The following is a 13,856-nucleotide window of genomic DNA, read 5'->3' as shown; positions in this document are numbered from 1 at the left end:
GGGACTTACATTTGCATGCATGATAATAATGTATATCATGTTAGCTTCCCCTTAGAAGGGAACATCTAATGTATTGGAAAGATTACTTAGTTACATGCACAAAGAAGAAGCTAAGGGGCTAGCTCTCTTCGAATAAGTGTTTATCTAATTACATGCATGAAAAACAAAGATAAGTTTCTAGTATCCTTTAAGTGAAATGGATAGTTACAGTGGTTTCCTTTGGATATGAATGTGTGTTGGTGCGAGAATAATCATAGTAATGAGGTAATTATTTTGACATGCTTGATAATTATTTGTTTATACAAGCATAATGTTGTAAGAAGAAGCTTGTTGTAATATTGTATTTACATCTTATGTATGCACATGAATAGATGTTAAAAGTTCGCTTTCAAAGAATGATGATTGATTGATTAATACTTTATCTAATCATGTCACCAAAGATTGTTGACGACATCAATGACATGAAAGGATGGTGATTTGTGAAAAAGACAAATTTTGTTTAACATTGTGACAGATAAGAACTAATGGTCAATGCTGATGAGTACGAGTTGTAGGATGTTCCACTGATGGGACAATCATGCCACAAGCATATAAAGAGTGGTCATTTGTGGGTAAATGGTTCCATGATCATTGTAATAGCTTTTAGCTAGGTATGTTGTATTTTAATTAATATTTCATTGTAATATTTTTTGACAATGGTTAAGGGATGAACTCCCTTATAAGCCATTGAGTGAGGAGTGAATAACCTCACGAGCGTTTAATAAAAAATTAAACGTTTGTTGGTTTTCACCTAACGGGGTTTCCAGGGTATATTGGTGTTCAATGATGTGATTACTTCTTATGTCAGTTTGATGATGTGATTCATTGCATAATGTGATGTTGATAATGTCAAGTATGTGATTAATTAATGTGGTTAAGGGAATTATGAAATGGATGCAATATTATATCATACAGTTTATGCACTACAATAGTGGTGGTTAATGGTTACGCAACTTACTATTCCTCTACTAAAGTTACATGAACATTCTATTTAATGGTTAATAAGAAATGTGGAATAATGGTTTGGATAATTACCGGTGGGTAATTTGTGTAAAAAAATTCTAACTCTCTACATTTTCATTTGAGGCTATCGAGTATGTTACAATGGTGCTCTTAAGGAATGTGGAATAGTGGTTTGGATAATTACTGGTGAGTAATTTGTGTAAAAAAATTCTAACTCCCTGCATTTTCATGTGAGGCTATCGGGTATGTTACTGTGGTGCTCCTTCGTTTCATTCAGTTCCTGGTGCTCCTTCAATGAACCCTCCAACGACTCAATTTTCCCGCAATGGGTCTTGCTTACGCCTCATCAGTTGTGGGCATCAAAGTGGACAAAGGTCATTTATCAAGGCTTCTTGTAATTCTTTTTCATCTCCTTTGTGACGTCAAGGGCTCTAGTTGGTGGGCTACGGTTGTTCGAGGTTCGTGGCTGCTATTGTTTGTGGTCCGCCAGTGGGGCTTCTCAGCATTGCTCAACTTATGTTACACTATCCATGCAACCTCCAAGTTACTTGGTAGTTGTACTTCAAGTCTTAATTGCGTATGGGTGGTCTCCTTTTGTTATGGTGTTGTATGTATAGCTCTATAGAATAGAGCCTCTATGCTTGTGAATTCTTGGAACTCTATGTCGATTTTGGCCAAAAAAAAAAAAATCATTTGTTAAATTGATTAAATGAGATATATCTAATCTCAAGCTTCTTAATGGGCAAACCAGTGGTATAGAGAACTAATGCTCTATTTCGATAAGAAAATGGCGAATTTAACTAAAAATATTAATTGTAAATATTTAGTTAATGAAAATAATTACATTGAAAAAATAGAGTATAAAATTTAAGATAAAAAAATATATATTAAAATTAAACCAATAATTAAGATTAATAATATGAATTTTGTTATTCTTATTAAAAAAAAATCATTTCAACATTTTAAAATAGAGAAAAAATATTTTTAATTTCAAAAAATTAAAAATTACAATTTTAAAAAAAATAAAATAAAAAAATTATTGGATACATTTTAAATTTAAATAAACTATTTTTGAAAATTTAAAAATAATATTTATATAAATAATTTTATAAAAAAATAAATATGAATAAAAATCTAAATTAATTTAAATAAATGTAAAGTAAACATAATTTTTTTAATTGAAAGTTGATAATGAAAATAGTGTTTTTATAGATGAACCTACAAAAGGATGAATCTAACTGAATATGGAGAAAGACTTCTATAAAATTAAAAAGGGATTTTTTTTTTAAATTTAAATAAATTTGAAATAAATAGTAAATTAATTTTGAAAGTTTAAGATTTTGTAAATATTTACTATTAGTATTAATATTTATGTAAAAGAATAAAGTTTTAATTTAATTGTTTTATAAATTTTTAATAGTTTTTTGAGCGAGTGTTGTTTAATATTAGATAAATATTCTGTTTAATATTAGATAAATATTCATTAAAATTATAAATTTAAATTATGTAATACTTACGTTTTAAAAATTTAAGTATTTCAAAATATTAAATTTATTTTTACCATTAAAAATACATTTTAAATAAGTAAAAATCACAATCTCAGAAACAATTCAATTGTATCACTGAATTATAAATCCAAAACTTAAAATAATTAAAAAAACATACCAAAAAAATCATAAATGTGAATAGATATGTAAAAAAAACTTTCAAATAAACACATTTAGTATAATCTACAATATAAAAAGATGCTGAACTAGTCCAAAAGAACACACTTTATCCATAATTTTATAAAGAGGAATTAAAAATAACTATTAAGCTATTTGACATAAAATTATCTCACCAATAAATACTTGTAAGTGCTGCTTTTCAACTCTAATTACAGAGGGATATACATATATGTATATATGTTTTGAAGTGATTATATAGGTATATATATGTTTTGAAGTAATTGCAGATAAATACTGACATTCGCTACTGATTTTCTTCCACCGTAAGTATCTGTGGTCAGTGAATACGAAGCGTGAAAGGCTCACCGAGAGGAAATCTCTTTATCAATCCCAATTGAGACGAGATAAGATGAGATGCATTAAGCAACTTATTCTTCATTCATTCATTCATGTGGGGCTCATGATATTTCCAGGCCTCAAGATTCTAGAAACGTCGTCTTGAATCCTCCGCCCATGTCAAATCATAAAATAAGATTGCCTTACAATCCATATCCTCGCACAATGAATCTGCAAATGTGCGGGGCGCAGAATTATTCAATTTCTGTGAAATATCCACGGTATATCCAGCCATGGGTAATTATGCCTCACTGAGCCTGTGTCCATGGCGCCCCATAAAATTGATGAAAGTGAACGGGGACATCATAGAGTTGCAGGGTCCCTTACTCGTTCACGAAATTGCCCACGAGTACCCTGGCCACTGGGTATTCGACGCAGAGGCTGTTAGACGATTTGGGCTTCTTCAAACTCAGCCTCTTCATCACACTGCGCGCCTCCACGCTGGAAAAATCTACTGTCTCGTTCGGATTCCGCCGAGTACGAACGTGAGCGCAACCTCCAGATTGAATGAATTGAAAGTGAGGGCTCTGCAACGGAGGTGCGGCTTCCAGATTGTTTCAGCGACCCAATCAGATAGCGGTGAAGGGAACAGTGGCGTCCGAGTGAAGGTGATAATGAAGAAAAAAGACATGGCTTCCCTTCTGAATTATTCTCAACAGACATACACTAAAAACGTAGACAGTGCTGTGAAGCTAGCGCCAATTATAGAGTCTTCTATTCATTAGGATGGAGGCATGGCCTCGCAAGTATCGCAGAGCAGCGCCACGGTAAGATTAAAGCTTTTATACCATTCTACGCATATGCATATATGTTGCCACCTGATTCTGATTTAGCTGTAAATTGTGGGGGTTTTTTCTGTGGGATATGGTCAAAATAATAGTTAGTTGGGTCTTCCCATATCGATGCAAACCCTTTGCCTCTGTGTTGGAAACTCTAGGTGAATAACTCCAAATTATAGGTAGAGGTTAGTTTAGTTTAGTTTTCGTTTGTTCTTTTGTTAAGTTGAATTTAATTTGATTGTAGATTTTGAGAATATTTGTATTATTTTGAATTTAATTTGATGGTAGATTTTGAAAATATATTAGAATCTAAGTAAATTAATTTCCTCACTCTTGTTTTTAGAATATTCTTAAAATTTACCTTCCAAATAAAAATGGTTTTCCAATCTCTCTCCTCTTCTTCTCATAAGTATGGTACCCCTTCTATCTCAATGAAAAGTCTCTCTTTATGAAATGTAGTCATCTTCTTGTAAACACTCAATAAAAAGTCTCCCTTTGATATTAGGGGACAACCTAACTCCTTTGACCCCACATGGACCTTTTATCTCAATGAAAAGTCTCTCTTTATGGGATGTAGTCATCTTCTTGTAAACACTCAATGAAAAGTCTCTCTTTGATATTAGGGGACAATCTAACTCCTTTGACCCCACATGGTTTGCATAGCCGTCTTGCTTAGTTCTATCTCAATGAATAGTCTTTGTTTCCTGGATACAGTGATAGTAAGGGAATCAAGCTCCTTTGTTTCCAAGATGCAGTGACATTAAGGGAATCGAGCTCCTTTGATCCCACATGATGGTTCTTTCGCATACCCTTATTGTTTTCCATAATTCATCTCTAAAGATGCTACAAAATAATGAACATTTTATAGACAATATATTATATATAGATTTAATGGCTTTAGTACAAACTTACAAACATCTATCAACAATTTTTTTGTTTTTAGAAACCAAGAATTGAGAATAATGCTTATATTTACTGGGTTTATTTATTGTAGAATTTGACATCATAAAAGATAAAAAGCTAAATTCTCAATCCTTGGCTTTTGTTTAAGGAAAATATAGCCTTTGCATAGAGTCTTAGTCTCCAACCTTTAAATATATGTTAGATTCTCTCTCCATGGTTCACTTCTAGGTCAAAGATCCAAATTTTCATTTGCACTTTATGACTTACGAAGTCATATTGGAAATGGGTTAGGGAAAATCCCATTTCAAAAGTGAGGTGATACAACACCTCCATACTACTACGTTTGCTCACATATGTGTAGACATAGACTTTAATAAAGACTTTCCAAAACAAATCAAACTAATCACCAAAGAATGCCCCTAGATTCGGAAGTTGGATTATGAACAAGTTACTTTCTACTATAGTGCAACTTTTGAAATAAAGCAGACTATCACCCACAATAACAAGACCTTCGAGGTTGGACAATCAAAGAGATCTCATTGAATCATTCAAAACTCACTCGGTAGGATGGAGCAATGAAAGCACATCATTGATCAATAAGGACCCTCCAATGGCTACTTGACCTTCTGCCTCACATGCAAGCCAAGTAGTGCCCCCTTCAAAAGTGTCTACAAGCCAAGTAATGCCCCCTTCAAAAGAGACTTAACCATGAAAACATGAATATTTTTCCTTTGCCCCTTTGCCCATCAAGAGAGATGATATAATTTTCAAAAGAAATCAATTTACAACCTCTCCAAAAGAAGATAAAAACCTTCCAAACCACTTCCCAAACGCAAATGAACTAGACAAATCAATCAAAAAGAAAATAATCAAATTCAAAAGATCATAGAACCCTTTTGAAATTAGACATTTGAAAATAACAATAATCAAGATTAGGCTACAAGAAAACAACAAAAACTAATTACATTAATTTAATATCGAACAGAGAAAAAAATATTGAATATAAAAAAAACAATGACAAAAAAAGTTACTTAATTTATTATAGTCATACATTATCTCAATATTATTTTATATCTCAATTCATTTATATTTATTTATATAATTTTAATTTTAATAAAAATACTCAATAAAAAAATCTTTCATTTTCCATAAATCATTCTGCTCCTTTTATATATAAATTTTAATATCAACTTATAATAAATTTAAGAATTATAATTTCAGAAACATATAAATGGCTATAATATATATATGGTTGGGCTATATATTTTAATTGAAATATATATGATGTGTTTGATTTAATTATAAATATTTTTACTTCCAATCTAATAATATATTTCAAAAAAAATCTAAGATTGTTCTCACCATAAAACAGCGTGTATCATGTTTATGGATAATAATATCATAAACACTAAAATACTCAATGTTGAATATATATGTATATATATGAATAACAGTATTATGTACATAAATTTTGTATGAAAGCTTTGCTCGTGTACTTGGAATCTTTTATATATATATATATATTTATATATATTTATATTTATATATTTTTAAATGTTTGTGTCCGTCCTATCAAAAAAATATATATATATATTCTCGTTTTTATATATAAAATGTATTTTTACACATAGTACTATGTTTAATCATAATATTACATAATTTTTGTTTTTATATATAAAATGTTTTTTACACATGGTACTATGTTTAATCATAATATTACATACTTATGTGTTGCAGGTCAAAGTGCGAAAATGGTCGATATTGGGTAGATGTCCATTATACCAGGTCTTATTTGTAAAAAGTCCGTGCCCTTAGTATTCTTTGTGGGGGCAACAAAGAGTGATTGTATGTATAGCTCCATTTTAAGTATGGGTTTACTCAACATAAAGTAAATGCTGTATAGCAAATTACCTACTCTAAATTCCTATTAAATTGTTAAGTGTAAAATTATTGTATTGATATTATAAAATAGATAGTGTTAATAGAATGTATTAAGGTTTGTTATAATTTTTTTGGTTAATAAGAAATATTTTTATGTTTTATGTGAAGAATATATATGTTTTTGTCATATAAATTATTATAAAAAAGTTTATTATGTTATTTATGAGAAATAAATATGAGGAGAAAGGATAGTAATTATTAATTTTATCACGTAATTTCATCACGTAAAATAAATCTAATTGATTTTTTTATTTTATATAAAGAGAGGTATTTTTAAATTTTCGTGTATATTTACATTAATTGATGAAAGTTTTTTTTCTTTCAAATATCAATTCAAGTAATAAAAGGAGAGAAGATTTTACAATCTTAAAAGCAATTTGAAGATGACATTAGATAAGCATATTGAAATGTTGCTTCATACATAAACATTAGTGTAACATGACCCACAAGTGACCATAGTGACCCACAAGTGATCATAGTGGTTGGAGACCCTTAGATGTTCTAATAATGCTAATCATTTTACACCAGCATAGATCGATCTTAGATACGAATCTAACATGAGCGGAGAGGGATCCAATTTCTTTACGTACAATTTTATTTATGAGCCAACATTATTTAAATGTTTTGTATAGTTTTTATTTTTATTTTTGCCGACATGAGCAAAATTTCAACTTTGATGACGGACGGACATCCTTATACATCATACTAGGTTGTAGAATGAGCCTCTCAACTCAATCATCTAATGGGTTCAAAAGCATTAATTATCTTTCTTACTCTAAATATCTTATTCTTGCCTCCTCTTCATTCACCTAGGGAATTGTCTAGTGCAAAGACTAGTGGGTCATCTCTTTGTAATTATTAATCCATAATTATGTCTAAGAGTGCACTATCACTCTATGTTGATTCTCTTTCTTACTGCGAAATATCTAATTCTTGTCTCCTCTTCATCACCACAATGAAATACTTTGGCACAAATATTTGAAGTAGAGAGTTATCATTGATGAGTTATCCCTGTATAATGTCTAAATCATAATTATGCCTATGTATGCACTAGCCCTTTAATAAGACATTGAATTTTTTCTTACCTTGAAATATCTAATTCGTTCTTCCTCTTCATCCCCACAAAAGAATCAATAAAAGGTTATCACCCACAAAGCATAATTATGTAACTCCCAAGTTACAATTATGTCAAAATTCCACCACCACACTAAACATTGGTTCTCTGTTTTATTATAAAATATTTAATTCTTGTCTCCTCTTCATCTGCCAAGGGATTTCTCTAACGCAAAACTAGCAATCAATGATTATCACTCTAAGTCATCATTGTCTTCACGATGACTCTAAGAGAGAAAATAAGTTAAGGAACTCTGTAGTAACAACAAAAAGCTTGAAAGCCTTCTTAGTTGGGGGGAGGGTGTGAGGGGAAGTGTGCACCAATTTTTTTTTAATTTAAGTTTTATTTTTTGAGATATTAAATCAAGAAAGATTATTATTATTCTACCAAATAGTATGAAAATCATTTGCCTTCGTGATCAACGTTGTCACATAATTTAAAATTCAATAATTACATTTACTATGACACTTCGTTATAATTTGACTAAAAAATCTTTACTCAAATTCACATAAATACATTAAAAAAAATATTTTCAAAACCCAAGACAATTAACTCACCCAATGCATCATCGAATAACCCATGAAATTCAATTGCCTTTTATTCAAGAGGTTAAAAGATATGGCTGGCTCAATTACTCATCTGCTCTATTTTATGTTGTTTCACATTTAAATGTGATGTTGTCTTAGTCTTATTAGTCCTGGCCATCTGGCAATGGCCGGGGACTATAGTAATCGCTTATGCCCAACTTAGCATTAGTTCAGCTGTTTCTTAATTCGACTAATCGCACTATAACCAAAGTTTCTCGAGGAATACGATTAGCTCTCCAAAGTTTTTCAACATGGATTTATTTTTCTTCTTATTTAGCCTCTTCCCGAGGCGGAAGAGGTAAGACTATATGTTAATTTGGTTTTAGCCTGTTCATTTTTTTAAAATGTTTTAGCCTACGTAACTAATGTTACTAGCCTGTTCATTTTTTTAAAATGTTTTAGCCTACGTAACTAATGTTAACATTAGTTTGAGACATCAAAAGTTTGAGACATCATTAGTATCATTAGTTTGCGCATTTGCTGGCAGGTAGTTACAAGTGTGTACAAAGATTAGTTACAAGTGTATATGCATGTGTTACAGGTGGATAATGCAGAACTAACAAAGGCTTCAGTATAAGCCACAAAGAAATAAGCAACGGAGCCAGTATCTCCACCACCCAGATTCATATCCTCTCCTCCAGGTTCATATCCAAATCGAGAGGCACCGGTAGATCTAATTTCTTCGGTTGATTGTACAGTCGAAGAAGCAGTTGAAAGCACCAAATTCTGACCTTTGTGCGAAGTTCGTGATCGAGGTGTAGAGACTTCGTGATCGAACCGAAGATCTATACCCATAGCTAGGAAAGCCAGGCAGACCAACGAGCCAGAAAGCATCACCATATAACATCTTACTCAGGCCATTTTTGCAGGTCCAGAGCTTTTTGACGACTCACGATTACTCAGCTGAAGTCGATACACTATATTGGAGCCACCATGAGCTTGTGGAAGGATTTCATCTCCCAAAAGGTTTGGTTGTTGACCTTATTTTGAATCTCTGCGATGCAACCTGCATCCTCAATATAGACAGTCGTTCCTGTTTTAGGACTCATTCAAACTTTTATTTATGAAAATTAAGTTATCGTGAATCGCAGAAGATTGTTTTAGCTTTTGCTTTCCACTATCTGCAACATTAAGCTTCTTCGGGGATTTTTCCTGAAAGCATCACCATAGTTTTTTTTTCAAGATTAACACATAAACAATAGACTGAAAAATTAAGTACTCCTAGCATGATACTTTGCAAGGCTTGGTAGTAGTTTAATGTAGGAAAGATTTGAAACTTTGAATTCATATTAGAACTTGATAAGATTATTAATTCGTTGGCAGCGCCTGCCCAGTTTCACCAGACGTTTAAGCACCCATAGCAAAGGAAGAATGCCCACCCATAGCAAAGGAAGAAGCAGGGGCATTCCGAGAATCGAACTCGGGACCTCTACTTTGTCTGTCTCGGTATGCAGTGAAGAGAAACTTTTACTGTTAGAGCTTTTAAAAACGAGTAAAGACAATTTACCTCTGCAACCTCAAAGGGCATTCCGAGAAGCAATTGTTACTGTTAGAGCTTTCTCTGCTTCTTTCTCTAATACGTTATTGCCCACGCTATCAATCAGAATTGATCCATAGTAGCCATTCAACAACATATATATTTATTAATTCCACGCCATTCAATTTCTATTTATAAATACTGAATTTAAGGGAGACTATGATTTCCAGAGAAGTGCACGCTTACCTTTACGAAACAGTCATGAAAATGCATGCGCAGGAGGGCAGTAGGAAGAGATTTGTCGGTAGCAAAGTGACTTGTGATTACTCCGCGCACAATCGATTCTACTTGCCAAGGCAAGAGCTGCAGACTGCGATGGATAAACTACCTGCGTCTCGATCTGAAGCGTGGAAGCTTCACAGAAGAAGAAGACGAGCTCATCATCAAACTCCACTCCTTCGTTGGCAACAAGTATGTCATTTTATCTCCGCTGTTGCTGCAATGGATTTCCTTTTAAAGCTGGATCTGTCATGAAAAGCTCACTTTTGAAGTCTCAGTTACTGATCAAAGTGATTTCTAATCAGTCTGTGAAACTGTGTAGGTGGTCTTTAATTGCAGGGACATTGCCCGAACGGACGGACAACGAGATAAAGAACTACTGGAACACACACATCAAAAGAAAATTGCTAAGCAAGGGACTCGACCCCCAGACCCATCGTCCACTCGGCCAGCCAAACAATACCCCCGTCACTCGGCCTGTTCCCGAGCACGAAATTCCGGCTTACGGTAGAATCCAACCTGCAGGCTGTTTTACGCCAATGCAGCTCCTAAAAACGCCAGAAGCAACAGAGAATTCACGACACACATCAAAAGAAAATTGCTGAGCAAGGGACTCGACCCCCAGACCCATCGTCCACTCGGCCAGCCAAACAATACCCCCGTCACTCGGCCTGTTCCAGAGCACGAAATTCCGGCTTATGGTAGAATCCAACCTGCAGGCTGTTTTGCGCCAATGCAGGTACTAAAAACGCCAGAAGCAACAGAGAATTCACGATTCTGAATGCCATTATAATTAAATGCTTCGGCGTCATTGCAGTGCTGAACATGACATTTTCAGAGGGTGCACCTGTTCAACATGCAAGCCCATGCAAGCCGTCCAAGCCGTCGTGCCAATCGACTCGTCGCGTTTAGGAGAGGAACATTAGAGCGGCATACCTGAAATAGCATGCATGCAAGACATGTATTATATCATGCATGTTAGCCCCACCCGTGTCTTTTCCAACTCGGTATATGCTGCTTTGGTAGCACCCGTGTCTTCTCCACTCGGTATACGCTGCTTTGGTGGCAGGGACTTGCTGCCTTAGCAGCGTTCCTTGTTTTAAATGTATATAATGGATTTAGATATTTTCTAGCAAGTTAATGCATGTTTATGAAATTTGATGTTAAAATTTTACTAAGCATTTATGGGTAATAGAGCAAGCATATTGGTAATTTGGTATCTGGATATTTAATTAAATGATAGAAGAATGAGTTGGTTATTGGAATTTTGGTCTTGTGTAATTTTTTTTTATTGATTTATAGTTTTTTAAATATTTTTGAAAATTTGTGAGTTTTGAAATAGGTAAATTAAATTTATTTCCATTAACTTTAAATGGTTATTGAGGTTATATGTTTTTGAGCCATTATCTAATTTCATTACTTTTTTTATTATCACTAATAATTTTTATGGTTTTTTTTTTTTTTCTTCGCGTTTTAGATACTATTTTTTATGTAAATATATTATATTTAAATTCATGTCAATAATAAGATAAATGTTGATATATTTTTAATAGTGACAATATTTGATGTGGAATTTGAGTTTGATTTAATTATTCCTTCCGTATGATATTTGTGTTTTAAAAACATTATGTTACTTTTTTTATAATGGAGTTAATATGAACAGTGAAGTAGAACCACAAGAAAAAAATAAAATCAACAAGTTAAAAGTGGAGATGTCAAAATTGGAAAGAGTCTCTAGAGAGATCATGCATCTTTTTGTGTATCATTATACAACTTATTTAGGAAATTTCCTAAGTTAATATAAATTAAGGAACAAAACAAAATGAAATTGTGATTTTTTCTTAATACTTCACCTAATCAATGCATGATAAATTTTGGTAGCACCTTCCTTCCTGTAATTAAACATATACATTATACTTATAAGCTTAAGACAAAACTAAGGTGCACATGCAACCCTAGAGATATGTCCTTAAATTTAAGAAATGAATATATGTAACTTTAGAATGTGGTGATTTCTTAAAAGTAAAGAATATCTATCTATGCTTTATAAGAGGTACCAAATCCCTAAAGAGGTGATTATTTGGAAAATACATAACTCTTATCTCTTAATGATCCCATTAATACTTAATAAAGTGTCCTAAATTTGGATTTATATATAAGCATATTTTATGTGGCATGCATTACTTAATATTTAAGAAAAGTATAAAGCATATTATATGTTGTTGGGATAATCTTAGAAAAATTCCACAATAATGTGTCAATAGGATGACCCGATGGAATTTATAATATAAGTGGGAAAACATATAACATCAATATTCAGTATTGTATGGCCCTAGTTTTTTATTTTTAAATATTTAATTGCAACCCTTTCACCAATATTTTCCACATTTTCCACAAACACTAGTAGTAAATAATTATCACCTATAAGTCATATTTGTCTAACTCATAAATCATAATTATGTTTAGTTCTATGCCACCACTGTAAGAATTGACTATATTTCTTACTTTGAAGTATCTAATTGCTACATCCTTTTTAGCCCCTAAGGGGGTTGTATGACACAAATATTGGAAATAGATGGTTATCTCTCATGACTCATCACTATGTAACTCCTAAGTCATATTTATTGTAACACCCCTTACATTGACCCCTTTTTTTGTAAATATAAATGATGATTGTGTAATGCCAGCATGGTGGGTCATGGTTGGTTGAGATATTACATAATTATAAAATATAATACAATTTGATTGACTAGCCTGAGGAGTGGAACTAACAACATTAGAGAAATTTTGAGCTCTAAAATGGGCCTCCTAAGGAATATTATAAAATAATAGTGGAAATAATAAAATAAGATTAGATTACTTCATCAAGTTTTGGAGGGGAAAAAAACTACTTTTTCAACTCGTATTTTCAACTTATCTTATGATTTTACTCAAATTTTGAGCACGAACATTCGTTGGATGGGAAATTAATTTTGCATCTAATCAATACCCATGTTGCATCCTTTCGGTGGACCCTACTACATGAAAAATGTGAAATACATGAAAAAATGTGATTGCAATCACGTTTTTTCATGTATTTCACATTTTTCGTGTATTAGGGTCAATTGAAAATATGAAACATGGGTACGCCTTGGATGAAAATTTAAATTTTGCATCCAACAAGTGCTCTCATTCAAAATTTGAGTTAAATAGTAGGGATATAAGTTGAAAATACAAGTTGAAAAAATAATTTTTTATCTTTTACTTTTTTACTCCAAAAATGGTGAATCATTCCCCACCCCATGGTTGACATCATCCTATTGAATCCTATTTTTTTTTTAAATTTATTTTTGTTGTACATTTTTGTTTTGATGCCCGTTTTTTACCTCAAAATTTCTCTAATCATCCATGGTTTGGGAAAGAGTTGCGAGTGGGTGGGTTAGCATGAAGGAACACCCCACCACCAAGTATTTATAAATGAAATGATGGGGTAGATGAGGTGTCTCCATTCTTCTTGTTCATTCCACAATGTAGGGGGAAGATAAAAGAAACCTGGAGAATAAGATAAAGGGGACATTGGACTAAGACAAGGAGTGCAAGGAGTACAAGAGAGGACTGGAAAATTACTACTAAGAACTTTGCTCATAGTTTTTTGGGGTGTTGTCCCCAGAATTAATGCATTGGAGCAATTGAACTATGGCATCCAAGTTGGAAAGATCAGTAAGATGCTTA

At 32.5% G+C, this 13,856-nt stretch overlaps 1 protein-coding gene across 1 annotated transcript; it reads left to right on the top strand.

The window, feature by feature from the left end:
- Nucleotides 1–3,154: 3,154 nt before the first annotated feature.
- LOC149249874 (uncharacterized protein At1g66480-like) lies at nucleotides 3,155–6,716 on the top strand. The gene is made up of 2 exons (XM_089456347.1): nucleotides 3,155–3,832; nucleotides 6,485–6,716. The coding sequence occupies exon 1, from the start codon at nucleotides 3,299–3,301 to the stop codon at nucleotides 3,788–3,790; it is 492 nt and encodes a 163-aa protein (XP_089312473.1). The 5' UTR covers nucleotides 3,155–3,298; the 3' UTR covers nucleotides 3,791–3,832; nucleotides 6,485–6,716.
- The last annotated feature ends 7,140 nt before the right edge of the window (nucleotides 6,717–13,856 follow it).

This window comes from Pinus tabuliformis, chromosome 7 (genome assembly GCF_031772625.1).
Source record: "Pinus tabuliformis cultivar Carrire ecotype Pingquan chromosome 7, CPIR1, whole genome shotgun sequence".
In the NCBI taxonomy this organism is placed as follows: domain Eukaryota; kingdom Viridiplantae; phylum Streptophyta; class Pinopsida; order Pinales; family Pinaceae; genus Pinus; species Pinus tabuliformis.
The sequence above is the reverse complement of the archived record's forward strand: the minus strand, read 5'-3'. Positions and strand labels throughout refer to the sequence as shown.

Bases quoted from the DNA above. Each gene is read 5' to 3' on its own strand.
- LOC149249874 (XM_089456347.1), top strand. From the start codon at position 3,299: ATGGGTAATTATGCCTCACTGAGCCTGTGTCCATGGCGCCCCATAAAA.